We start from the raw sequence: 25720 nt of genomic DNA, 5'->3' as shown, positions 1-25720 counted from the left end.
AAGAAGGAGAGGCCGTAGCAGCCCAGCTGCAAGAGGTATCCATGAAAAGCCAGGATCTCCCCAAGAGCTGGCAGCTGGGTTTGGAATTGTCACGCCTTACTGGTATTAGGACACAAAAGAATAAGGATCACTTCTGAGAAAACAGGAGCAGCAGTATACAAACTTCTGTAGGAGCCAGGTACAGCAAACCAAAGTGGTACAAACACCAGGACTCCACAGAGTCACTTCCCAGATTGCTGCAACACATCCCAGTTGTGGCTCACAACCAGAGAACCCCGAGGACAGCACACTGGGGCTCCCCGGAGTGCTTCTGTTCCAGGCTGATCCCTGAAAACACAGTGGCACACACCAGCTCATCCAGAGCTCCCAAGCTATGTCCCAGTGCAAAGCTGTCTGTACAATGCTGGTTTTACACCTGTGGTCTCCTCAATGCTGTTCCCCAGCCAGGTGATCACCACCTCACCAGGGCCACCCACGTCCCCCCGCTCCAGCTATGCCACGAAGCCGTGGCAGTGCAGATTTGCTGGAAGGGCAATCGGAGACCCTGGAGAGGATTTAAATTCAGAGATAAAAAATGTGTCACCAGCCCACCCATGCCTGCAAGGTAGAACAGACTGAGTGGTTTTCTCTTTAAAGTCTCCTAAGGAACTGGAGCTCAGGATTTCCCAGGAGATAACTCCAATGACTGATAACTACCATAGGAACACTTCTGACTACACAGTTTAAATAACTTCTGTGCATAATTTTCCTTGACAGTATACAAAGGGCTGAAAAAAGACACTGCACCCAACTGTAAGTATTTATTTTAAATTTCTTTCTAATCTTACTATCTTTTAAATCTTTTCAGAAATGATAGAATATGGAGTACAGAATGTCCCATCTTGGAAGGGCCACACAAGGACTGCCAAGCCCAGCTCCTGGCCCTGCACAGACACCCCAAGAATCCCACCCTGGGCACCCCTGGCAGCGCTGTCCAAACACTCCTGGAGCTCCAGCAGCCTCGGAGCTGTGCCCATCCCCTGGGGAGCCTGGGCACCCTCTGGGGGAAGAACCGTTTCCTAATATCCAGCCTAAACATCCCCTGATGGCATCAATTTGCATGATGGTTAATAAATAATTATTCATAATGCCTGCATCATCATGAAGTCATACATTAGTATTTACCTAAATCCATCCCTTGATCAGTCTATCTCCTTTTTGCTTGTCCCCTCCACTTTGCTCGTCCTCCAGGCACAGCAGTTCCAGCAGCACAGGAACAGCTCTTGCCCCCTGCTCTGTGTCCATGCCCTGGCAAGAGCTCAGCATTGCCAAAACATTTCTTACTGCCCTGAGATCTCCTGGAGCTAAAGTTGCTCCCAAATCCTTCCCCTTCCAGAGAGGATTTTCCTTCCCACCTCTGTTCCAGACTGTGACAATACTCCTTGCCCTACAAAGCAAATCTCTGATTTTCCTACGCCTGCCTCCACCCCCGTGCTGAGCTGTGGTCAGTGACACCTCTCTGTCTCTTCCCAAAACTGCTGACCACCAGCAGTGGTGACAGCAGCAGAAATACCAGGAGCTAATCCCCCCTTTGCTCTCCAGGGCAGGGCAGTTTCCTAATAAAATTGTGTCTCTATTTCACATTTTACCCTTCAAACTCTACACTGTCTTGCTGAGTGCTCGCTACAGGAGGGATTTTGCTGTCATCTTTCAGAAAGCAAAACCAGTGACTCAGGTGCCCAGGCATCCTTCACAGCACTGAAGGGTTCCTGCTGTGACAGACTTCACAGCTATGACACATCACTTACAAGGTTTTTTTAAACTCAATTTCTCATTGCAAACCACATATTAAGACTGGAAGTGCTTTTAAAAAAAAGCAGAATTTCCATTCTTGGGATTTTCCATGACCACTTCTGAAGTATATATTTAAATGTCTTGAAAGTTTAAAAGGAAACAGGCACAAGATTATGGATCTCAAAGAGATGCAAGCACATGATCTCTATGTATTCTTAATAAAATTGAAGCCTTTGCTTATCCTTTCCTTCAAGCCTTTAAAGCTGTACCTTAAAAAAAAAAAAACCGAGGAAACTAATATTTGTGCAATTAAATGTTTAATTTTCCTCTGAACAGTAATAACTTAGGAAGTCATCCCTGACAAGACTACCAGGAGAATGATTATTCAAGATTTTGGGGAGTGCCTTACCATTCCAGCTCTGTATTGCATTTTCCTTTCCAGTTGCTAACAACCATCCATCAGCCTGGCTAAGCTGTCTCCTTCCTCACACAACTTTTCCCACAAAAGCCTGTAACCAAGGCAAATGACCCTTCAAGTTTTGGTTTTAACACAACAGCTTTGCAGGAACACAGCTGCTGGCCCATGGAGCGATTCTGGAAAGCATTGCAAGGGACAAGCTGAGCAGTGCAGCTCCGGGGCAGAACACACTGTGGTCAGTCACCAGCTGAGCTCTGATCAAACACAGGGCAGAGCCCCACAAATATTAATCCTAAAAGGAAACTCTGCTGGGAGAAGGCTGTGTAAGAGTACTTATGTCCAGCCTCTCTCCAGCTCCTTGATTCTTCAAGTGCAGATCAAGGTTCCCTTAGCTAGATTCCCTGTGTCTCCATCCTCCCAGCCCTGCATGGGGCCCCCCCATCTCCTCTCCTGCCAACCCAAAAGCCAGGCATGAACCCAGGGACACAATGTCCTTGGATAAAACATGCCAGAGCTTCCAGCCATGCCTAACCATTCCCACAGCTCCCAGACTACAGCTCTGCTCACCAGAACTGGAAGAAGAGCTGGTCTACCAAGACAAGGAACAGGTCTCCTGAATCTCCAATCCCCACAGCACTTTCCAGAGTGGGACAATTCCAACACAGACCTATAACACCAGCAGCTCTCCAAACCCACTATAGGATCTACCAGATCAGAACAAAGCTAGTAATATTTGCTTTGCTGACCTTACCCTCAGAGATCAACTAATATGTATAACTATATTAAAATTATATTAACTTCTCAGTTACTACTTTTCCTTGGAACTAAGTTTCTTAATTAATTTTGAAAGAAAACAAAATCTGTATGGCTATCTAAGAAAAAGCAGAGGGATAAGGAGTACCACATCTACATTTTTCTTCTCACTTATCCTCAGCCACCAAAAAAAAAAAAAAAAAAAAATCAGACACCAACACAGTTTAAGTCCAACACAGCCACTTCTTGAGCATTTCTAGTGCATGACAGAGCTCTGGTCCTGTTACGTAACAAAAGCATGTCCAGGCTTTCCAACACTCCCTCACTGTCCTCCCCTGAAGAGGCCTAAGCCTGCTAACACCCACACAATTAGAGCTACTCAAGTGGATTATATTCCCGTGAATGTTGTTTTGTTGGTGCTCTTGTAAGGAGGAAACAAAAAGCTGACTCAAAACCCAGATCTTTTCTCCGGGTTAGGAAGCTACTCCTGCTGATAACCTGCAATGGCAGGAGGTAGAAATCTGGATGTCTGAGGAAGAAAATGTTTTCCTTCTACAGAGCTTTTTTTGGAGTGAATAGGGACTATCCTGCTAAGGGAAGTGTCTGCTTCTAGGGATAGCAAAGCATAAAATACAGCTGGTAAAATGGACTCCTTTTTTCCATTCTGATTGTTTCAGCTAAGTCCAGGCAATCCTATGAGGGTGAGAGCAGCGCTGACACCCAGCTCTTGGGACTGCAGCAGGAGCACGTTAATTTGACAACAAATCCCTGGTTAGTCCATTATTACACTGCTCTGTCCACAGGGATTCCCAGAGCTGCACCTAAGTATCTTCTGGTTTCATGCCATATCCATGTTGTTCACAGCTGGCTTGCAGCAGATGAAGTGTGCACCTTCTTGCTAAGCAGATTTGAGCTTGATCAGCTGAGCCAGAGTGTTCTTAGCTTTCAAGGAACAGCAGCACGGAACTTGTCCCACAGCTGTGCCCCAAGAAGGACAACACACCAGGCCCCTCACAACCAATATTCTTCCTCATTAGAAATGTGTCACTTCTGGAAAGCTCTTCTGCCACTGGTTCACCAGTACCTGCAAAGCCCCTTGCACTGGCTCTGTGCTCAGGGCAGGGCAAATCCTGATCCAAGGTTATGCAATCTGATACCAACACTGAGGCTTGTGTGCAGGGCAGCAGCTGATGCCAGCAATATGGATAACATGGATACAGGAACAAATAATGGCAGTATCTACTGAAATCTGCTTTAGCTAATCAACTTCTTATCACAGAATCCTTTAGATTGGAGAAGACCTCCAAGAGCATAGAGTCCAAGCTGTGACTGATGCCCAGCTCAGAGCATAGAGTGCCATGTCCTGCTGTTTCCTGGACGTCTCCAGGGATGGGGACTCCACCATCTCCCTGGGCAGCCCCTGACAATGCCTGAACCATCCTTTCCAGGAAGAAATTCCTCCTGATGTCCAACCTGCCCCTCCCCTGGCACAGCTTGGGGCTGTTTCCTCCTGACCTGTCCCTGTTCCCTGGGAGCAGAGCCTGACCCTCACCTGGCTGTCCCCTCCTGTCAGGGAGTTGTGCAAAGCCAGACGTTCCCTCTGAGCCTCTTCTTCTCTAGGCTGAGCCCCATTCCCAGCTCCCTCAGCCACTCCTCATATGACTGACTCTTCAGCTCTGTTGCCCTTCTCTGAATAATTTATTACTAATAATAAAGCAAGACACCAACTGGCAAGGAAGCCAAGGGCTCTGGGTAGGTGAGCACAGCAGGAACATGCAGGGATCCAGATTTCAGAGCCTCAGCTGACCTCAAAACTGCCAGATATTCGGGGGCTGTTGCTGTCAAAAATGCTTCTATGTCTCTGTAAGATCAGAGTGATGAACTTTTAGATGCAGGCCTGTCAACAATGATCCTTCCCAGCTCACAGCTAAGCCCCTACTTTCCTCATACAAAAATGGATCTTGAGATCACCTAAGAATAGTACACAAAGCTTTGTTGAGGGCTAAATGCCACTGCTGCCATGGCAGGCACCCCAGCACGGAACTGTGCTCCTCAGTCTCCCTGAACTAACATCTTGAGAAAGGGCTTCTCCTCCCTACAGGACACCAGCAGTGCAGTCCAGGCAGCACATGACCCAAAACTTCCTTCCAAAATACAGCTAGGAAGTGCTTCAAGGACACTCTCATGACTTGCTCTACACCCCAACACAGCAACCTGACCTGCTCTCAGTCTCTGCAGGAGCAAATCAGTTGAGAAATTTAAGCAAGGGCTCTGATGCTGCCACTGAGGAGTCAACTGCAGGAAAAGTGGGAATGCTTTGATAAAAAATAGAACTTAAAAAAAAAAAAAGCAGCCAAAACGGCCTTGTGCTTCTCTAAAAGTTACATCAAAGTGTTTTATATTTAGACCGTCTACAAACAAAAAACTGATTTGATTCAAGGTAAAAGTAAAGGGACACGGAATGCATAAAGTTCAAAATCATTCAGGGAGTTGTTATTCCCCCTGCCTTAGCTTAAGTGAATCACAGAATCGTTTGGATTGGGAGGGACCTTAAAGCTCATCCAGTCCCACCCCCTTGCCATGGGCAGCTTCCAGGAGCCCAGGTTGCTCCAAGCCCTGTCCAACCTGGCATGGGACATTTCCAGGGATCCAGGGGCAGCAACAGCTTCTCTGGGCACCCTGTTCCAGGGCCTCAGCACCCTCACAAGGAAGAATTTATCCCAGTATCCCACCTAACCCTGCCCTCTGGCAGTGGGAAGCCATTTACCCTCATCTTGTCGCTCCATTCTCTTCTACAGAATGATTTAAAATACCCTCCTACAGCATTTATGAAGTTGTGGGAGCTCTGTCTGCCCAAGCTTTAACTCTCTGGGCAGCCAAGGATGCCAACATTTTTCAAGCAAAACCAATCCAAACTCCACAAACAAAAACCCCACCTCAATTTTGGGCATTATAAGGAGGATGTAACCAGCAGAAATTTCCTTGGTTGCTATAAAAGCTTAAAAGCCCAAAATGAAAACAGTAGCACTGCATTTTTCAAGCAAACCAAAGCCCAGAGGTAGAAGCACCATCCTACAGACCACAGAGGTACATAATAGTACAGGTTTACCTGACTGAAACTGCAGTGGCTGAGGAGGTGCATGAAAGAAAGAGTGCAGAGGTGGACAGGTAAGGCAGTGAGACAAAAAGTTTGTCCACGTGCTGTAAGAAATCCACTCCTAAAACAATCCCAAGGAGAAAAGCCATACAGGTTTATACTGATGCAAATTACTGGCTCTTCTTAAGGATTAACCCAACTAGCAGCTGAGGAAGCAGCTAAATAAGGACAAAATAGCTGTTAAAAAATACCTGCTCTTTTACCTGTCTGCCAAAGAATGAGGCACAGGCATTCATGATGAACATGATGCCTTAGGATTTTGGCTTTTCTATTTTCCATATATTTGTAACCCTGCAGCTCTTTAGTGTATAACTCCAAACTCCATATTCAGTGTGAGCTGTTGCTTTCCCATTTTGAGCAGACATAATTCCTCTCTAGGCCTGACAATCAAGGACACCTCACTGCCTCAGGCCCTGAAAAATGTAAACAAAAGTGAGTTGGGGGGAGCAAACTTGGGGTAAATGCCTTCATTACCTGAAGCTGCAACTGGGAGATGAACCCCCAGTATGTAAATGGACCAAACTTAGTAGTCCTGAAAAGGCATCAAACAAATCTTAAAAACTGCTCAGAATCCTTGTTTATCGAGAAAAATGCTATTGTCTGCACTAGTAAATTAGAGAAATGCCATTTTTTATTCCAACTGATGTCTCTCAAGATACTTCAGCTCAATAAATCAGCGCCTGGATGCAAGTTCTTTATCTCATGTTTCATTTTTCAAGTCTTTGCACCATTTTGCATTTAATCTGCAAGAAAAATGCCAGTTATTCTCCATAAAAAGAAATTAGTAGTCTATTATCCTTGAGCAGCTTTTCCAAAAAAAGCCAAAATCAGCACACAACAGGCACAGGCCCGTAAGGAACTGATTTCATTCCTTGGCATTTCCCAGCATCATCAACTGGGAAAGATGACAAATAAGAAACAGACCTGGAACAGTTCCTCATAAAACCACCTGCGTTGCAGAGCTAAAATGTCTCCTAAGCCCTAATACCACGAGGCTGCCTTTGTCCAGGAAATACGTTTAAATTTCGATGCTGCATTGTTACAGTCCCAGGCAGAGCTTCCTTTCTTTGCAGGGAAGGCCACACCGACCGAAGAGGCGGAGAACGGCTGGGCAAACGCCTGTGCTGCTCCTCGGTGCTCCCCGAGCCCGGCTGAGGCCGGGGAGGCGGCACACGGAGCCCGAAGGCACCGGGGCACCCCTGTGCCGCCCCTCCAGCGCCGGGGCAAAGCCCGAGCACCTCCGGGGAGCTCCGGAGCGCCGAGCCCGGGCTGGGAGCGGCCGTTCTCCCCGAGCAGGCCCCGCTAGGCCGGCCGGGCTCTCCCCGGCCGCGCAGCTCCGCCAGAGGCCCGGGCGGGAGGCGCTGCACCCCCGGCCCCAAACCCCACGGGCCCCCAGGCCCCGCGGCCTGCCCGCTCCGCCCGCCCGGCCCGGGTCCCACGGGCGGCCCGCAGCGCGTTACCTGCGCCCCGCGGGTCAGCCCGCGGCCGCTGAGCTGCCCGTGCCGCAGCTGTGCCAAGATGTTGGTGGTCGCGGCGCGGGCCCCGCCGGTGCCGGAGCCGGAGCCGGAGCCGGGCCCCGTGCCGGCCCCCGCCACGGCCGCCATGGCCTCCGCGCTGGGGACACAAACAGCGAGCCCTCCCCTCGGCCCGCTCCGCCGAGTGCGCAGCCGCGGGACACGCCGACATGGCGGCCGGAAGCGGCGCGCGCCGCGGGGGAGGGAGCGGTGCGCGCCGCGGCCTCTCCGCGCTGCCGCCGCGGCCTCTCCGCGCTGCCGCTGCGGCTCTGCCCCCGGCCCGTGTCCATCCGCGTGCCTCTGTGTCCGCTAGGATGCCTCTACCTCGCTCGGCAAGGCCCAGCCACACCGTTTTCCCTTTAAGGAAAAGCTCGCCGAGGACTCCGCTCACAGGTCGTTTTTGTTAAAATAAAGGCTTTGTGACATGGAACAGCACTGGAACAAGGAACAGTTGAGGCTGTTGTGTGTTGTTCCGAGTCACTCAGCCCAGAGCACTAAGATTAACTCAGTTGGTCATAATACCAAAGTTTCAGTTTCCTGCCTGGGCCATTGACTTGGAGTTGGACTCAGTCATCCCTGTGGGTGCCTTCCCACTCAGACGAATCTGGGAATCTAATCCAGATCCATCTAATTACTCACAGTAGCCATGGACAGATGAGCTCTCTCAGCTCCAACCATGCTGAGGAACCTCATCTCCCCAGCCTACAGCTCCTGGGTTGTGCTGCTGGAAGCTCCTGGATGAGGGTACCAAAATGCCCTGGTCAGGAGGGATCCAATGAGTTGGATATCTGCCCTGGCCCGTTGTTTTCCTCTACCTCACAGCTGGGACAATGCTGACTTTCAGGACCTGACCCAGCACTGAGCAAAGCTGTTGGAGAAGGCCTGGGGTTTGTTTTCTGCAGATTAAACAATGAAGAGCGTATGAGATGTGAACAGCTGGAAAATAAAAAGATAACCTATGGTGACAACAAGGAGCCACTAACAAGAGCTTCATCGTTGCCCAACAATGCCTGTTTTTGGCTACTCCTCTCTCAGAAGGGCTGTGTCAATGCAGAATTCCTGCACTGTCTCAGCTGCCATGGGAAAGAGGGACACAGCCAGAAGCTCTGTAGCTTACCAGTCCTTTCAATATGCCTGTCTAACACTGCAAGTGTCTCATACCATAGCTCATTCACAACTGCAACAGGATTCCTACCCCGAAGAATAAAATGTAAATTTTATTTAACTTTACAGCATTAGTACAGGTCAAAACAACAAAAAAAAATTACTTTCTCAAGGCAACCACACAGCAGCACAGAGTGGGCACTGGTCCAGTTGTATTTAAGTATTTCCCTGCTCACAGGGATTTATTTCTCCAGTACCTCTAGCCCACTCAAATAATTGTAGCTTGCTCCAGACTCCTCACTTTCCAGCAGGCATGAAGAAACTCCATCACTTTTCTGCCCCTTTTTTTGTTTTTCCTTTAGAAAGAAAACCTCTTGGCCAGACTGCTTCCTCCTTTCCTGGTCACTGCACACAGCTGTTGCAAAGACACTAATGATGTATTAAAGGTTTGGATGTGCCGAGTCAGCTGAACACCCAGAGGTTCATGAACATCTGTTCAGCTGCCTGCTGCACCAAGGCACAGCTGCAATTTCAGCCTGGGCTCAGCCCCCTTCCACCCAAGCCTTGTGCATGGCTCGTGTTCAGCTCAGCTGGGGCACCCCGGGGGTGGCTGCACTGACTGAGGTACAGGCAAACACGTGGGGCCCAAAGGGAAGTTGGAAAGAGGAAGGAAATGGGGAAATCAAAGAGAAGCATCTTAGATTCTTTAAAAAGAAAGCAAGCTACACTGTGGAATCAAACATTTCCTAGTCCACCCTCCAGCTCCATTTTTTGTCCAGACATTGCCTGGACATTTACTAAAGTGGTTTTCAGGCAGGAGGTACTGACCCACACTGATCTGAAACAGGGAGACTTTCCCATGTTCCAAGTGCTCCTCTCCCCCCACACCATCCTTCATGCCCAACAGAACTGCCAGAGCAACAAATCTGAGCCTTCAACTCAAAATAAATATGTTTTCTCCACTGGGCAGCAATTTTTCAATATGAACTACATGTTTATAAAGTGGCCAGAGATAAAAGATGGAGCGCACAGAGAGCTGTAGTAAAGCTACAGTAATTCCTGCTTTCCCCCTTATGACAAGAAACTCAGGCTCATATTTATAGAACAGAGTAAGTATCTTTCTGTAACCCTGTAAAACTCACAAAATGCAATAAAAAGGTACATGTAACATGTAGACCTTTCTTTTTCTGGACACCTGTTTGATATTCAGGCAACCAACTGCTTTGAGATCAGCAGCTCGACAGCATTAACAGCTGGTATCTGAGTCATGGCTTAGAAAGGAGCAGTAGCAGAATTTAATGGGAAGTTGTTTCACTTCGTAATAGAATTCACATTGTGAGGTACCACACTTTCCATTATGAAACTATAAAAATATATTCCCAGTCTGAAATGAGTTCAATAATTTAAACTGATGATGCAAAGAGGATCAGGTGTTGTCTAGGAAGACCTGTCCCAGTACTGCAAGCTTGGAGTTAAAAGATTGACTGGGGCAGCTCAGGAGGGAGTGTGAGCTTTTCTTAGAGTTTCTCTTCTCTCCAGCTTTCTCTGAAGAGGCATCTTCGGGGTCTTCTGCATTTTCCCCTTCACCATGGTCAGGAGCTCTTTTCAAAGTGAATTTCTTGGTTTTCTTCCGTGAGTAGAATTCCCTCATCAAGTCTTCCACCTCCCACTGCTCTTCTTTGCGCTTCCTACAGCAGTGCAGGGCAGCAGGGTCGATGGGATGAGCCTCGGTGTTGAAGATGTACCCTCCTGCATTCAGGACGCATTCCCCGTATGGTGTGACCACCACATCAAAGTCTGAGCCATCGTTGTGGATGAAGTTGTCTGGATCAAACAGCAGGTATAAGTATTTGATTGTTTCAGCCAAGAAAAAGGATTCCATGCGGTTATCCAGCCTGTGGTCCCTCAAGTCTTTGATCTACAAGAGAAGAAACAGAGTGGGTTATAGTTATGTCAAATTCAGTAACTTATGAACTTAGGGAGAAAAATAAAATCAACTTGGAATTCATTTCAGTTGAACAGCACAGTATGACACCAACCCACCCTGTATCTTATCAGAGAATGGCTTGGGTTGGAAGGGACCTTAAAGCCCATCTCATTCTGTGCCCTGCCATGGTCAGAGACACCTTCCACTGTCCCAGGTTGCTCCAAGCCCCATCTACCCTGGCCTTGGACACTTCCAGGGATCCAGGGGCAGCCACAGCTTCTCTGGGCAACCTGTGCCAGGGCCTCAGCACCCCCACAGTGAAGAATCTCTTCCTAACATTTAAACTCACACTCAGTTCAGTCTGGGCAAGAAGAGATTCCCATCATTTCCCCACTAAAGAAAATAAATCATAAGGCTTTTACCTACTTACTCCCAATATTTTTAAAGAGTTTTTTGAAAAATAGAGCTTGATAGCATGTTTGAAATCCTCTATTAAATAACTTCATAGAAATCACTCACTGCACTTCTCATGCATTTGACCAGATTTTCAAGGCATAGTGGGAAAGCAGAATCACACACCTGGCAGGAGGAGCCTGCACGAGAGCCTTCCTGCTCAGCTGCAACACCTGCTAGAAATGCAGGAAAAGCTTCTGGTGCTTTCCCATATTTTGGACTCTGGGGCAACAGCCCATGATAGAATTTGGCCCACTGTGAGGAAGCTACAACCAGAAACATGACCAGCAATTAGGAGAGCAGCTTCACAGAGAAATACAAGGGGCTTGTTGGAAAGAAGTCATGTTTTGCCCAAAATGATTGCTTGAATCAATGACAAAACATCACTCATGAGAACACCTTCTGAAAGCTGATTTTTAGCAGTCCTTCAGCTGCCATGGCAGGTGATTTAGCACTCACAGTTGCAAAGCCACAGTCCACCTTGCTGATTTTCTCTATGGATTCCACGGCATCTCTCCCCAGCTCCAGGAGTGTGGGGTCTCTCGTGGCACGGTACAGATACATTGCGCTCTCAATCAGCTCTGCAAAACACCCAAACATTGCCAGCACAAAGATTATCAAACCATACACACAGCAAAGATGAGCTATTCCTTGAACTAATTTAAAAATACTTCAGCATAATCAGGTGAACAGCCTGGCTTGCCTGGCTCCAAGCACAGATTTTCCTTTTCCTAAGGATGTGCTACAAAGAAATTCCCTCTAACCAGCCTGCAGCAGCTCAGGTAAGAGTGACTAATGCTCCCTCCCACATTCAGCAAGTGGGAGAGAAGCAAGAGACAAAAAGATTAATACTCAGTTGTCAAAGATTAAAAAAATGCTTCTGGAAAGGATTACAAACAAGAAATTCAATCCTCAAAATAGAGTTTTTAAATAATAGAGTGGAAATACTCTATACAGACAATGTAAGTACCATGCTGTGTTTACTTACTAAAGGAACAGGTCTTTATACTTAAACACCTTTGATAGTTAGGGCTGATGAGTATTTTTGGTAGATTTGTCCAGTGTGGATGTCACCTGAACACTCAGACCAAAAGGAAGTTAATTATTCTCATCTACATTTATGGACCCACTAATGAGGTTTTTTTTTTTTTTCTGGTCAGAGCTGTAAAAAATGAGAAAAAAAAGAGAGGTAATTTCCTTACAGTATCACAGACAACACAGAATCCCTCCTAGATGCAGAACTGGAACAGTCTATTCACACTCACTTTCACTTCCTAAATTTAAAGGACACAAGTAGTCCCTTTAACATTTCACATGGCTGAAGCACCCCATGCCAGACAATCTAACACTTAAATATGTCAAATCCTGCACTGTGAACAAAATTCATTACCAGTCCACCTTTCTATAGTAACACTCTGGTTTGCCTCCTGTTTCCTTCCTGTCTTTGTGAGTGGGGGAAAACAAAATGTGCAGCTTTAACTCTGGAAATCCCAGCTCAAATCCCTGCAGGAACTGAGTCAGAGCAAAACTGGGGAGGAAATTGTGGTGTTGCTAACATTTGACCTCCCAACCAGAGCTAAAGCAGGAGTTCATGTCCCTTTTAATTTCAGTTCTGTTTACCAGGCCTGAGTGGATATCCTTCCCTCTTGTCCACTGTGTATCCCTGGGGAATGTTGTAGAACTCAGGCAGGCCCCCAAACTGCTTCCAGACCGTGTAATAGTTGAGGAAGGTGCGCATGGCATTATCTACATCCCCAATGAGGCTCTGAGAGACAGGAAACAGCAAAGAAACATGGGAGTGAAAAAAACCTGCACAGGAATTGATGCAATAACACTGCTCCAGGCAAAGAAATACCCAGTGACAGAAATGGGTATTTCAGCAGGTCTGAGTGGTGCAACTGATACTGGGCACGATGCCTTAAGAACAGGTAAGACTAAAAATGCTGCCTTTCTGGTGGATCACATTCCCACACCTGAAATAATATAAAGACTCTGATTTTCTTTTTTTTAAGAAGGCTGTGTTCCTTCAGTCAAATATTTAGTCATTCACAGCATCAAATCTCTTAATTAGGGAAACAAAGTCTCAGTCCAAACAAGAAGACTGATGAGAAAGCAAAGCTCTTGAAGGGAAAAAATTCACACAAATAAAACACTTGTGAGGTGATAGAAAAAGAGGTGTGAGTTTCTTTTTCCTCACATTCCCATTTGGATTCTGGGACCACTGTCCAGTGGAGTTTGCTACCACAAAAATGCCCTCCCATCATGCTGAATGGGAGACTGTAGATAAAATCAACATTTTCGTCAACATCATCATAAGCTCAGGCTATTGCAGATTTCACCAGAGAACAAACCAAACTTTTAAACCTGCACAGATGAGGGTTATATTTGTAACTTTTTTCATGAAGACCAGCCCCTGACAGAGGAAAGAATCACCAGATGCTGCTGGTATGACAGCCCTTACCTGCAGGCCTGGCCAATAGGCCTCCAGCGACTGGAACACAGGCATGGACACTGTTCCTTTGTACATCTGAACCCACAGGTACCAGTCATCAAACTTGGTGTAGTTCTTGATAGCATTGTTATATTCTGTAAAGAAACAGATGGGTAGGTAAGCCATCTGTAAAAAAAAGTAAAAAGAAAAAGGCAAAAAAAGCACTTATTTTTAAGAATGAGAGAAGCCCCTTCTTCACTTGAGCCATGTTCAATGATTTCTCAGGGTGCTCACTTTGGTAACTCTGTTATCACTGACTGTTCAAAAGAATTACAGCAAAGCCTTCAGAACAATCTCGATTGTGCCCCTTTACATCCTTCATGTCCTCTTGCCACAGGTGCTGGGCCCCTTCCCACAGAAAACAAACACTCACCTAAAAACATGGACATCAGCTCCTTGTCCTGCAGGAGGATGGCTCCTTTAACCAGGTACTCAAAGTAGGAGTCCACCCCTGCCCCAATCCCAGCATCCTGGGCCACCCACTTGGCAGTGATCACATCAATGTGGTTCCCCACCTGGAAGGAGTGAAGGACAAGGAGAAAGGGACTTAGAGGGACACAAGAAATCCTGGTTCTTTTTTCAGACCATCAGTTTCACAATGTCCACTCCAACCAGCATTTTCTCCACTACACGACACATTTATCAGCATCAGAGAAATACAAACTGTAGAAAATACAACTGTTATGATTATATGCAAACTGCAGAAAATACAATTTTCATGCTGATAATGTATAATATATCTAATAAACATTTTATGCTTCCAATATCAATGCTTCACTTGCCAAAACAACATATTATAATGCTACTGTAAAAATGCACAATTTCAACATGAAATGTCTGGTCCTAATTCTTACAAAAGAGTAGAGAAGGACGGAGAGGTGCAGATACAGAAACAGAGGCCAAGAATGTCAAAGGCACAAGAGCTGCCATGTTAATATTTGAATAGATGCCGGCACTCTTCAGCCTGTGAACAAACCCAGCTGATGGACAATTAAATACACAATCATGTCTTAGCAAATGTGAAAAAAAAACAGCAATGATTGAGGATTTGGGGTATAAATCAAAAATAAATCCCAAAGCAAACAAAGGGAAACATTTCTTCATACAGCCTGTGGATAATTTGTGGCAATAAACACAGAGTATAAATAAATCTGTTCCACTTCACACATGCATCACCAACATTTCACAGAGGTTGAAAAAGCAGCAATAGAAAAGAGCAGGAGACAGTGAACACGGAGATAATACTCCCAGCTCTGGGTATCCCTGAACCGCAGAGCTGTACAGGCTGGTAATATCTCAGTGCACTTGCCATGCTCTTGTTCTCTTCCCTAGGCCTTTGTCCCACCAGGCATCAGACAGACCTTTCATTTAATCTGCCACAGCTGCTGTCACAAGAGCTGCAGCACCCAGCAGGAGGCATTTGTCTCCCAGGCACATCTGGTGTGGGCCAGAACAATGGGATAATGTTGGGCTGCTGCAGTAAAGCAGGGATGTGGATGCTGCAGGTGTTCAGGAACAATGTCAAACACGAGCCTTCAGCCCAGTTAGGAGCACTGTGGTTATTTATCCAACTCTATCTCCTCTCTGTTGATGCTTTTTCATGCCTAGAATTGCATCCACAAAGCTACAGAAAAAGCAGCCCAGCACACCCCAAGTGCATTCCTCACTCACCAGCCCAATATCCGAGCGATTTTTCCACAGCGCCTTCAAAGCCTTCCTGGCAACGTCCTCGAACACTGGGTCACCAGTGAGGTGGCTTAAGGTGGCAAACTCCACTATAAAGGTGCCAATTCCAGCAGTACAGGTGACTGGGGTCTCCCCAGGGTTTACTCCATGCAGCAGGTTCACTGTGCCATAGGGCATCCCAGTTGGGGTCTGGAAAGCTGAAACAGGATTTTGGGGTCACAGAAGTGCTCAGTGTTGTGTTTAACAGACTCTCAAGCAAACGTGCCTCACATCCCACTGCACATGGGCAGGAAGCGGGGCTGGAGTAACTGCAGAGAACAAAACGAGGAGTGTGATCCTGGGAGCGTCAGAGAGGGTATGCCAAGGTACACACAGTCCTGGGAAGGTCCTGGGGAACTCTTCCACCTTACCAGAGCAGCAGATTGCATCCCTACATTTTTTTTACAGCACAAGCAAGGTGGTCACTAAACACACTGGCCAGCAAAGTGCAAACACTGAGGCTGTGATCACCCCATGGGTGCACAAAAGGGAACAGTGCCATGCCACAAGGGCACAGAGCCCAGCTGCAGCCCACAAAGAGCACATGAGGCAGCATCTTCTTGTCTTACAAGCTGCTGTCTCTCAGCCTTTATTTATTATTTTATTAAATACATTTCCCCTCAACAAGAAACAAGCAGACTGATGTGTCAAGCAGACAGCACTTGGCATGCACACATACAACATCTTCCCTACAAATTAAACCTGAAGCACTGAACTTGGAGCTCAGGGACCACGGGACTGGTTTTTGAGCTGGCTCATGCAGCAGTGCATCTCCCATGACAGGCAGCAGCCAGCTCCTGATCCCCAGCACAGTGACACACAGCAGACAGGGGCTCACCTGGCAGCAGTTTGCGAGCTGCTTCCTCAGCCATCCTCAGGAGAGGTCCCGAGCACGGCCAGCCTGCTTCCACTTCAACGCCAGCCTTCCTGGAGAGCAGGTGAGCAGAGAGGAGCCCTCCCACCACTGCAAGGACACATCAGAATCCATTACACCACGTGGGGAGGAATGAGTTTAGGGAAGAGAAGAGTGATTTTGGTTCTTGCTGATGGCTTTAAACTGACAGAGGGCAGGGCTAGATGGGATTTCAGGAAGAAATCCTTCCCTGTGAGGGTGGGGAGGCCCTGGCACAGGGTGACCAGAGCAGCTGTGGCTGCCCCTGGATCCCTGGAAGAGTCCAAGGCCAGGCTGGACAGGGCTGGAGCAGCCTGGGATAGTGGAAGGTGTCCCTATCCATGGCAGGGGGTGGAATGGATGATCTTTAAGGTCCCTTCCCACCCAAACCACTCTCAGATTCTATGATCTATTTCTTTTTTCTAGGAAGAGTCAAGAATTTCCATGTGGCAGCAACTGTGAGTTATTAGTTATATCTAGCTATTACTTATATAGCTAATACAGCTATATTAGCTAATATTAATTATTTCACAGGCTTGTCTATGGTCACATAACAACCACTGAGAAATTACACTGCTGCAAAAATTGGCACAGCAATATTTGGCAGGACAAACAACAGAAGCATAACTAACAGTTTAAAAACCCCACTGTTTTTAAAAAAAAAATTGTGTTTTTTAGCTAGATGGCACTGAAACAGTCAGGCATTTAAGGTGCAAGACTCCAAAGACCTTTGTGATTTTGAAGGAAAAAAAAGAATAATCCTAGAAATAGATAATCTTGACTCCAAAACAGCATGCAGAAGACTACAGGCTAAATCTGTATGCTTGCAGTGAAAAGTATATCTATTCCAAAGCTGAAAACCTCACAGCAGAATACTAAAAGTGCCACATCTACTTCTGCTTGTGTTGAGACAGGAAGCAAAAAGGGATGTGCAAAGACTGAAAGGAAGTGACGTTTGTTTGTGGCTTTTCCCTCTGTTTATGGGCCCTCTTACTCTGCATCCCAAATTCCCTGTGACTACCACCTCTGAGACCTGTACACGAATGAAACCCAACACAAACCCCACAGAAAACCCCACCTCACCTCGAATGTTTGTTTCAAAGACAGATGCATTGACATCAATATCGAAGTCCACCCCCTCCTGCAGCACGTTGACAACTCGCTGGAACTCGGAAACATTTCCCAAGATCTGCAGGGAAACAGAGAATCAGGCTTAGAGTTCATGGAAAAACAAAGAGCAGTTCAATATCTGGGGCTGATTTTAGTTCATTTTACTATTTTGTGATATCATTAACTACAGATATTACTAAAAACCAGACAGTTTCATCTTGTTACAAAAAGCTTTTTTCACACACTTTAGATCTTTACTCCAGAGGGTGTCAGGAAAAGGGGGCTCTTGCCACCCCTCCCAGGAGTGATGCAAAGGGAAATGGAAAGCTCTCAGGTCAATGAATAACTGACTTTTGGCACCACCACATAAAATCCAGGTGTACAGGTGCCACTCAGGGGCCTTGAGCAGGCTGCGGACACTCAGGGCTGGCTCCTACTCACCAGCAGCGTGTCCAGGGCGTCGATCAGGGTCAGGGAGAAGCTGCGGAGGAGAGAAGCGAGGTGAGACCCGGCGGAGGGGGGCGGCCCATCCCCACTCCCGCCCCAGGGCCAGCCCTTACCTGCCCCAGGTGTCCTGCCCGTCGCACGTCAGCGGCCGCAGCTCATCGTAAGGGAAGGCGCTCTCCAGGTAGTGCTCGTAGGCGTGGTAGAACATGGCACGCACCCGCTCCCTGCGGCACAAGCAGGCGCGCTCAGCCCCGGCCCGGCTGGGCCCCGCACCGCCCGCTCCGTACTCACCGGTAGGAAGCCACGTCCAGCCCGCGGGCGGCCGCGCCGCTGCCCGCCGGGAGCTGCAGCGCCCAGAGGCACAGCAGCGGGCCGAGGAAACGCCGCATGGCCGCGCCGGAGCCCAGCGGGGCCGCGTCCCTCACCGGCGCCACGTCCCTCACCGGGGCCGCGTCCCTCAGCGGCGCCGCGTCCCTCACCGGCGCCGCGTCCCTCACCGGCGCCGCGTCCCTCACCGGCGCCGCGTCCCTCAGCGGCGCCGCGTCCCTCAGCGGCGCCGCGTCCCTCACCGGCGCCGCGTCCCTCACCGGCGCCGCGTCCCTCAGCGGCGCCGCGTCCCTCACCGGGGCCGCGTCCCTCACCGGGGCCGCGTCCCTCACCGGCGCCGCGTCCCTCAGCGGGGCTCGCCGCCCGCTCCCCCGGCCCCCAGCGCCCTCACGGCCGCCTCAGCGCTGGCCCCGCCCCTCCTCCCTCTCCAGCCAATGGAAGAGGTCTCCGCTTCTCCCGGCCCCGCCCCCCCGCCCCCTCCAGCCAATGGGAGCGGCGAGCGCTCGGCGCACGCGCCGGCGGAAGCGCTCCGCGCGGCGAGGCCGCGTCCGGAGCGGCGCGGGACGCGCGGAGGCAGCGGGGTGCTCTGAGGGGTTTCGGGGCGTTGCTGCCGCCTCGGCCGGGCTGTGGGGCCCTCACTGCGGGGATTATCACTGGGACTGCTCGCAGAGAAGCGGGAGCTCCCTGCGGTACCTCTCTGGAGGCTGGAACTCGCCGTGAAGGAGCTGAGCGGCAGGGCAGGACAGTGGCGGAGCGGGCAGTGCTTTAGGTGCCGCTGCCAAGCCCCAAAATGAAGATGACGAGTGCTGTGACGCTGCCATAGAAATGAGGTGCTGCCACCCGGGAAGGCCGTGGTGCCTGGCACCGCTCCTGTCGGGAGCTGGGCTGGAAATGCGCCCGGATGTTTGTGAAGCAGCTGGGGCATTGCTGGCCTGTAAGCATCTCTCCTGACAAACCTTCCTGACGCCTTTTCTGCCCGTAAACCCAGCTTTGGAAACCTGATGCCTTAGGTTTTAAGTTTTTGTGTTCTGGTGTGCAGCTTTAGCTTTACATTAAGTGTTACTAGGATCTTCTCACAGGGTGGTGAAGACAAAACAATCCTGTTCTAGCTGGAGACTCAAGGACAGTCCCTTCAAACTTCAGGCCCAAAGCATAAACAACGTGAGAAGAGGAGGGCAGGCAAGCAAGGAGGATGAAACTTCATCATTTGAAGCTGTTAATTGGGCAGTTCACTCCTATATGCAAATGGACTAAAACTTATAAAACTGTGAGCTCTCGTGACCAGGCTCTGTTTTGCTTCCATCTTGGAGCCATCTGGGCAGAGCCAGGACAGTGGCTCTGGTACTGCCAGGGTGTGGCCTTTGAAGGCACTTCAATAAATATCCACTTTATTCCTCTTAACTCTGTCTAGTCTCTGTTGCAGCTCCTCAAGGCATCAAACCATTTCCCAAATCTGTGCACGGAGTCCTGCAGTGCTGCCACACTCTTGCACTGGAACTGGGCTTCCACTGTGCTGTGTTCCCCTGTCTCAGGGCAGAGGTGGATCCAAGACGCCGGGGCCGAAGCAGCCTGGTTCCCTGGGAGGGCACTGAGTCCCCTGGGGCTCAGGGGATATGCATAACCTCCCAGAGGAGCCATGGATACCAGATGCTTCATCCCTGGCAGTGTCCAAGGCCAGGTTGGACGGGGCTTGGAGCAGCCTGGCACAGTGGAAGGTGTCCCTGCCATGGCAGGGGGTGGGATGGGATGGGCTTTAATGTCCCTTCCAACCCACCCTGTTCCGGGAAGCTACGTTGAGCTGTGGCTCACACCAGGGAAGGTTCCCCAGCCTGCACTCCCAGCATGGTCGTGCTGATTTTGGCACCCTGCAGTTTAACCAGTGTGGTGAATTTCAACATCACGGCCATTGGCTGAGCTCTCCCTCCACCTGCATCTCTAGGCTTGGGTTGATCCACACCAAATCCCTGCTGTTCTTCCCACCCATGCCCATAAATGAGGAGGGGGTAACCCAGGCAAGGAGAGCAGCAATAAGTGATGAATTAGCCCTTTAGATGGCAGAGGTGAAACATTTCAAAATCAAAACTAAATCACTTTGCTTGCAGGAGAGGAAGGGGCACAAATAACCCAACACTGTCATTTCACAGCAGCTACACTCATAGAATGATTTGCACTGGGAAAGACCCCAGAGATCACTCAGCTCCAGCCTACCATGGACACAGAGGTTTAGCATCAAGAATGATGCCTTGAGGAGCTGGAACAGAGACTAGACAGAGTTAAGAGGAATAAATATCCAATAAAAAAAGTCCAATAAATATCCAATAAAGTGGGTATTTATTGAAGTGCCTTCAAAGGCCACACCCTGGCAGTACCAGAGCCACTGTCCTGGCTCTGCCCAGATGGCTCCAAGATGGAAGCAAAACAGAGCCTGGTCACGAGATCTCACAGTTTTATAAGTTTTAGTCCATTTGTATATAGGAGTGAACTGCCCAGTTAACAGCTTCAAATGATGAAGTTTCATCCTCCTTGCTTGCTTGCCTGCCCTCCTCAAGTTGTTTATCCTTTGGGCCTGAAGTTTGAAGAGATTGTCCTTGAGTCTCCAGCTAGAACAGGATTGTTTTGTCTTCACCACCCTGTGAGAAGATCCTAGTAACTCTTAATATAAAGCTAAAAGCTGCACACCAAAACAGAACAGAAAAACTTAAACCCCCAAGTATCAAGAGGGGCTGGCTGTTGATACTCTTTAAGAAAACAACCCAGTTTACCCCTCTGCTCCCAGCCTGGGGCCATCCCACTAGGTGTCAGTGCACACCCAGATACCAGCATGATAGCCCAGACAAAAAGCCACTGAGTAATTTTCAACATACTGTTCATTTGTTGCAGCTGTAATTTGGGTTTCTGGGTCCATTTATCATAAAAGTGTCTGCTTGCTGATGCCATGGCTCAAGGCTGTGGGAGTGCCTTGCTGTATTCCTGGGAGAATCAAACTATTGGAGCTGATTTCACTAAAAGCTGTCAAAATACATTACTGGAATGCTTTTTATTAAAGTTCATTTTCCAGACTCGGATTTAACAGCGTTCTAGAGCACTGCTGTTTGCTCTATACTGGATCAGTAATTTCCCTATCAAAGTCAGTTACTCAATTCTCAAAGCTGACTGCAATCTTTTTGAAAGAGATGTGAGAAAAGCAGGACTGGACAGAGCCAGAGCCGTGCCGTGTGCCCCTCCTGGCATCGGAGGGAGGAGCAGTGTCCCCATCCTGGCATCGGGGAGAGCCGGGAAGGTGGGCATGCTCTGCCACGGAGGAGGTGGGCTCGGGGGGGGCAACAGCACAGGTGCTAATTGCACTAATCAAACACCAAAAAAGGGGGTGAACAGAGGGTGGTGTGAGTGGGACTGAATCCAGGGATTGATGGGCAAGAAACCAACGGCTGGCAGAGCCAGCTGGATCAAAACTGGTTGGGAAAAGCTTTAAAAAGCTGGGTTTGGTGCGGTGGGCATCACCCTCCTTACCGTTTCTTTAGGCAGCCAAGCACCCTGCAGGTGGATCTGGGGGGCAGACGGGGCTGTCTCCTCCCAGGCACCTCCTGAGAGCCACAGGCTGAGTACAAACCCCACCTGAGCGAGGTGAGTCTTGTGGCCACCACAAACCCCACGACAGACGGGCTGAGAAAAGTCTGTGGGAAGCCAGGGGGGCTGGAGGGGACAGCACTGTGCTCAGCGTGTCACACAGCCCAGGCTGCTGCTGCTGCACAGCCCCATGGTGCTGGAGAAACAGCAGCTTCCATGGCATGGAAATCACCTGTGTGCTCATTAATAATTAGAGCTGTTAGCTGGAGATTATTTGGAGGCAGGGATGGCTTTCATCGTGGCATATTCTGGGAGATATTAATGTGGTTGGCACATAATATCATACACGTTACATAGGCTGGGCTGCAATAAATCAAAGAAGATGCAGGGAGTAGTGCTTCCAAGTGGGCAGAGCGCATTGCTAAAATATTTAGGCTGCATCAGAGTTAAGTGCTGCTTCAGGTGCTCCATTCCAGGCTTTCTGTCTTTCTGGAAAGGCTACTGGCAAAATCAGCTGAACTTTGGTTTGGATATAGGAGAGGCTGCAATTACAGGGGTGTTTAACACTGGTTTATGACCCCTTTAGGCTGAGGACATGTTTACTACTTACTAATACCATAAGTGGTGCTGTTGCCCTGCTTGCAATTTTGATGCCCATTAAGATGGAAACTGTATGTAAATCAGGATCCCTCGTTATTATTTATATTTCATGGTGGGATGTAGGAGTTTGTCTGCCATGAGAAGAACTGTAAACAGGAGGTTTATGAACACTGAACACTGTTGCTAAGGTGGTTCTCTTGAAATAATTTTCCTTTAGCAGCCGAACATCAATTCTTAATTTTAGTAGCACACGTAGCAGGATGGAAATGATGATTGATTTTTCTCCAAGTGCTGTGGGCTGCTTAAGTTGAGATTTCACTATAAAAGACTAGACATTTCCAATTGCTTTTTATAAGTTCAAAATTGATTTTATTTGTTTAGCACCTGACTAGCATAATAAAGAATAAAAATATAGTCAGTCAGAAAACACAGAAAAGTGATGGGCTGCCTGGTTTCTGCCCTTCCTTTAGGTGATGTGATTTTAAACCATGCTCCTGCTCTGGGTCTCTTCCAGCCTGAGCCTAACAGAAGTTTTTGCACTGTGTTCACAAAGAACCTTGGTTCCATGTAGACTTTGAATGTTTTGTTCAAGTCTGGCTCGCTGTTGGGATCTTGACAAATGAGAAAACAAAAATAAAACTGAATTAGCATCAGTGTGTCTTGGTTTTTAATATGGGGACTTACGGCACCCACATTACCTGACATCAGTAAATTCCAAAACTGCCCCATTTGCATGAATGAGGCTTCATTTTTTTTTTTTTTATCCAAGATAGGATTTTCCCATGGGGATTGTCACGTTGATATTTTTTTACCCCACAGATTTGGAGGTATTCAGGTGAGTGGTGCCTGTAGGCAGAGGGGACAGGCAGAATTTCTGTGACATAAATCCATCATGTCCCCACAGCCAAGGAACAGATCCTCAGGGGAGAGGTGAAGGTTTGTCTGCTCTCAGCCCCTTGCACCATGATGCTCAGGAGGGTCTGCACAGGCTCCTACTGCATAATTTGCTTTTCTTGGTGGGCTTGCAAAGAAAAAAAAAAATTATAAGGCTTATTTAGCCTTACACATAGTGGGAAAGGGGTGGGAAGTTTGGCTAGTGGCTCCAGCTTAGCCAGAATTTGGACTGTGAAGTTCAAAATGGTTGTGTTGGGGAGAATCCCTCACCTTTCACATGAGCAGGATGAGTGTAGTTAGAAAGGCTGAGTTTGGATAGAAAGGCTGAGTGTGGTAAGAAGGGCTGAGTTTGATAAGAGCTGAATTTGATAAGAAGAGCTGAGTTTGGTTACAAAGGCTGAGTTTGGATAGAAAGGCTGAGTGTGGTAAGAAGGGCTGAGTTTGATAAGAAGGGCTGAGTTTGATAACAAAGGCTGAGTTTGATAAGAAGGGCTGAGTTTACAGCTGGAGAGAAGCAATGAGAAAAAAAATCCTATGGCTCTCTGGAAACACAGGTGGCAGAGACATTTTATTCCCTGGTTTATGGTCATGTAAAACAAATTCACTGCAGCTTGTCAGTGAGCAAGGATCTGCTGCTGCTAGGTAAAGGGCAGGGTGGGGTGGGTTTGTTTCTCTGCTGCAGACAAGGACTGTGCTGGAGTGTCTGAATCCACACTGGGCTGCAGGACTGGGGGAGGCGGTTTGGAGCTGCTGGGAGATTTCCCTGGCATTTGGGAAAAGGGAGTTTTGTCCTGAGGTTTTGAGTAGGGACAGGGGAGGAAGAGGGACACCACCAGCAGCCACTCTGGGACAGTCTGGGCTCAGGCTGGCATTTCCACAGGAGCCCAAGTGGCAGAAACAGCCATTGCTCTGTGGTGTGGGGTGAACAGCACAGAGATGCAGCAGAGCACATCTGGAGGAGGCACTTCTCCAGCATTCACCCTGGCTTTGCCTTTTAAAACAACCCAAAACCACTTGGAGCACTAGCCCAGGCTGCCCAGAGCAGCTGTGGCTGCCTCATCCCTGCAAGTGTCTGAGGCCAGGTTGGAGCAACCTGGGATAGTGGAAGATGAACTTTAAGGTCAATTCCAACCCAAACCATTCTAAGATTCCATGATTATGGCTGCTACACAGTGTATGCCACATATTAAGGCAGTTGGGTGACAACCCTGGTGGCTGCCTCTGTCCCCAGACTGATTTTATGACAGGGGTAAAGAGTAAGCTCCTCCCTGCTAGTGCTGTTGCAACCTGCTTGGGGTCATAATCTGGAAAACCCTGAAAGACATTGTTCTCTGTGAAAATTCCTTTGATATTTGACCATTGCCAGTTTTGTGATGTAGAAATTTCCATGAAAACAGCACAAGTGATCTCTGGAAATGGTCATTAATGGAAGCGACTGCCCTATGGGGCTTGGGAAGGGGGTGGTTTGGGGTGTGAAGGCAGAGCAAAGGGAAGCCCCAGCCCAGCTGGTTTTGGTGACATCTCCCATGGGGATGCCTGCTCAGCTGGGCTGGCTCACAGGAGCTCTGCACAGGAGCCAGAGCCACCTGAGGAGCACCAGTGCCTGGTCCCGGCAGGATTTGGGTGGGGTCCATGTGCTGGCTTTACCTCACTCCTCCCTGCAAGAGGTGTGATGATCTGGGCAGTGAAATACAGCCCAAATGCAGCCCAAGGTCTGTGCTCTCTCTGTCCTTCATCAATTGTCTGGGAGAGAATTCCCAGCTGAGTTTTCTGCAATGAACACCTGCTTTTTTTGTCTATGCTGTTGGCACTCAGTGCCTCCAAAACTTACATCCCCCTTTCTGCACTCACACACTGAATAACCTCCTTCTGGTGAGGTCCTGGCCTCCTTTTCTGGTGATCTTCATAATGGCATTTTCAGTGTCTTATCCATGTTTGATGAGAAGGATTCCAGCAGCAAGCTGATTTCCTTAAACGCTTTACTCTACAGGTGAGGAGGTGCCTCCTGACCCTGTCCTTCCTGCCACTCATTCCCACAGAGCTGTTCTCTCCTGTGGTGTGGAAGGAGATGGTGGGGACCTCTTCTCTTCTCTTCTCTTCTCTTCTCTTCTCTTCTCTTCTCTTCTCTTCTCTTCTCTTCTCTTCTCTTCTCTTCTCTTCTCTTCTCTTCTCTTCTCTTCTCTTCTCTTCTCTTCTCTTCTCTTCTCTTCTCTTCTCTTCTCTTCTCTTCTCTTCTCTTCTCTTCTCTTCTCTTCTCTTCTCTCCTCTCCTCTCTCTCTCCTCTCCTCTCCTCTCCTCTCCTCTCCTCTCCTCTCCTCTCCTCTCCTCTCCTCTCCTCTCCTCTCCTCTCCTCTCCTCTCCTCTCCTCTCCTCTCCTCTCCTCTCCTCTCCTCTCCTCTCCTCTCCTCTCCTCTCCTCTCCTCTCCTCTCCTCTCCTCTCCTCTCCTCTCCTCTCCTCTCCTCTCCTCTCCTCTCCTCTCCTCTCCTCTCCTCTCCTCTCCTCCCCTCTCCTCCCCTCTCCTCTCCTCTTCTCCCCTCTCCCTCTCCCTCTCCCTCTCCCTCTCCCTC

At 48.6% G+C, this 25720-nt stretch overlaps 3 protein-coding genes across 6 annotated transcripts in view; 1 reads left to right on the top strand and 2 right to left on the bottom strand.

The window, feature by feature from the left end:
- The window catches only part of TRPC4AP (transient receptor potential cation channel subfamily C member 4 associated protein), a 34267-nt gene extending 26537 nt beyond the window's left edge, over positions 1–7730 (bottom strand). Inside the window, exon 1 of one of the 2 annotated variants that reach the window (XM_068207480.1) lies at positions 7562–7730. In XM_068207480.1, coding sequence (XP_068063581.1) covers positions 7562–7705 — 144 coding nt within the window. In that variant the 5' untranslated portion in view covers positions 7706–7730. Of the gene's footprint in view, positions 1–6053; positions 6102–7561 lie in introns of those variants that run through there. The other variant, XM_068207481.1, reaches the window with a different exon arrangement.
- Positions 1–25720, top strand: part of MYH7B (myosin heavy chain 7B) — a 93435-nt gene that overhangs the window by 55537 nt on the left and 12178 nt on the right. The window lies entirely within an intron of this gene.
- Positions 8804–18208, bottom strand: EDEM2 (ER degradation enhancing alpha-mannosidase like protein 2). Of its 2 annotated transcripts, XM_068207475.1 has the most exons (11): positions 18056–18208; positions 17878–17988; positions 17759–17798; positions 17291–17396; positions 16154–16279; positions 15262–15473; positions 13964–14105; positions 13561–13685; positions 12720–12864; positions 11559–11680; positions 8804–10637 (listed from the first exon to the last, which is right to left on the bottom strand). In XM_068207475.1, the coding sequence occupies exons 1-11, from the start codon at positions 18151–18153 to the stop codon at positions 10146–10148; spliced, it is 1719 nt and encodes a 572-aa protein (XP_068063576.1). In that variant the 5' UTR covers positions 18154–18208; the 3' UTR covers positions 8804–10145. The 2 variants fall into 2 exon arrangements, with proteins under 2 accessions (XP_068063576.1, XP_068063577.1); XM_068207476.1 differs by lacking the exon at positions 16154–16279.

This window comes from Anomalospiza imberbis, chromosome 17 (genome assembly GCF_031753505.1).
Source record: "Anomalospiza imberbis isolate Cuckoo-Finch-1a 21T00152 chromosome 17, ASM3175350v1, whole genome shotgun sequence".
Taxonomy (NCBI): domain Eukaryota; kingdom Metazoa; phylum Chordata; class Aves; order Passeriformes; family Viduidae; genus Anomalospiza; species Anomalospiza imberbis.
This window is presented reverse-complemented; position numbering and strand designations above follow the sequence as displayed.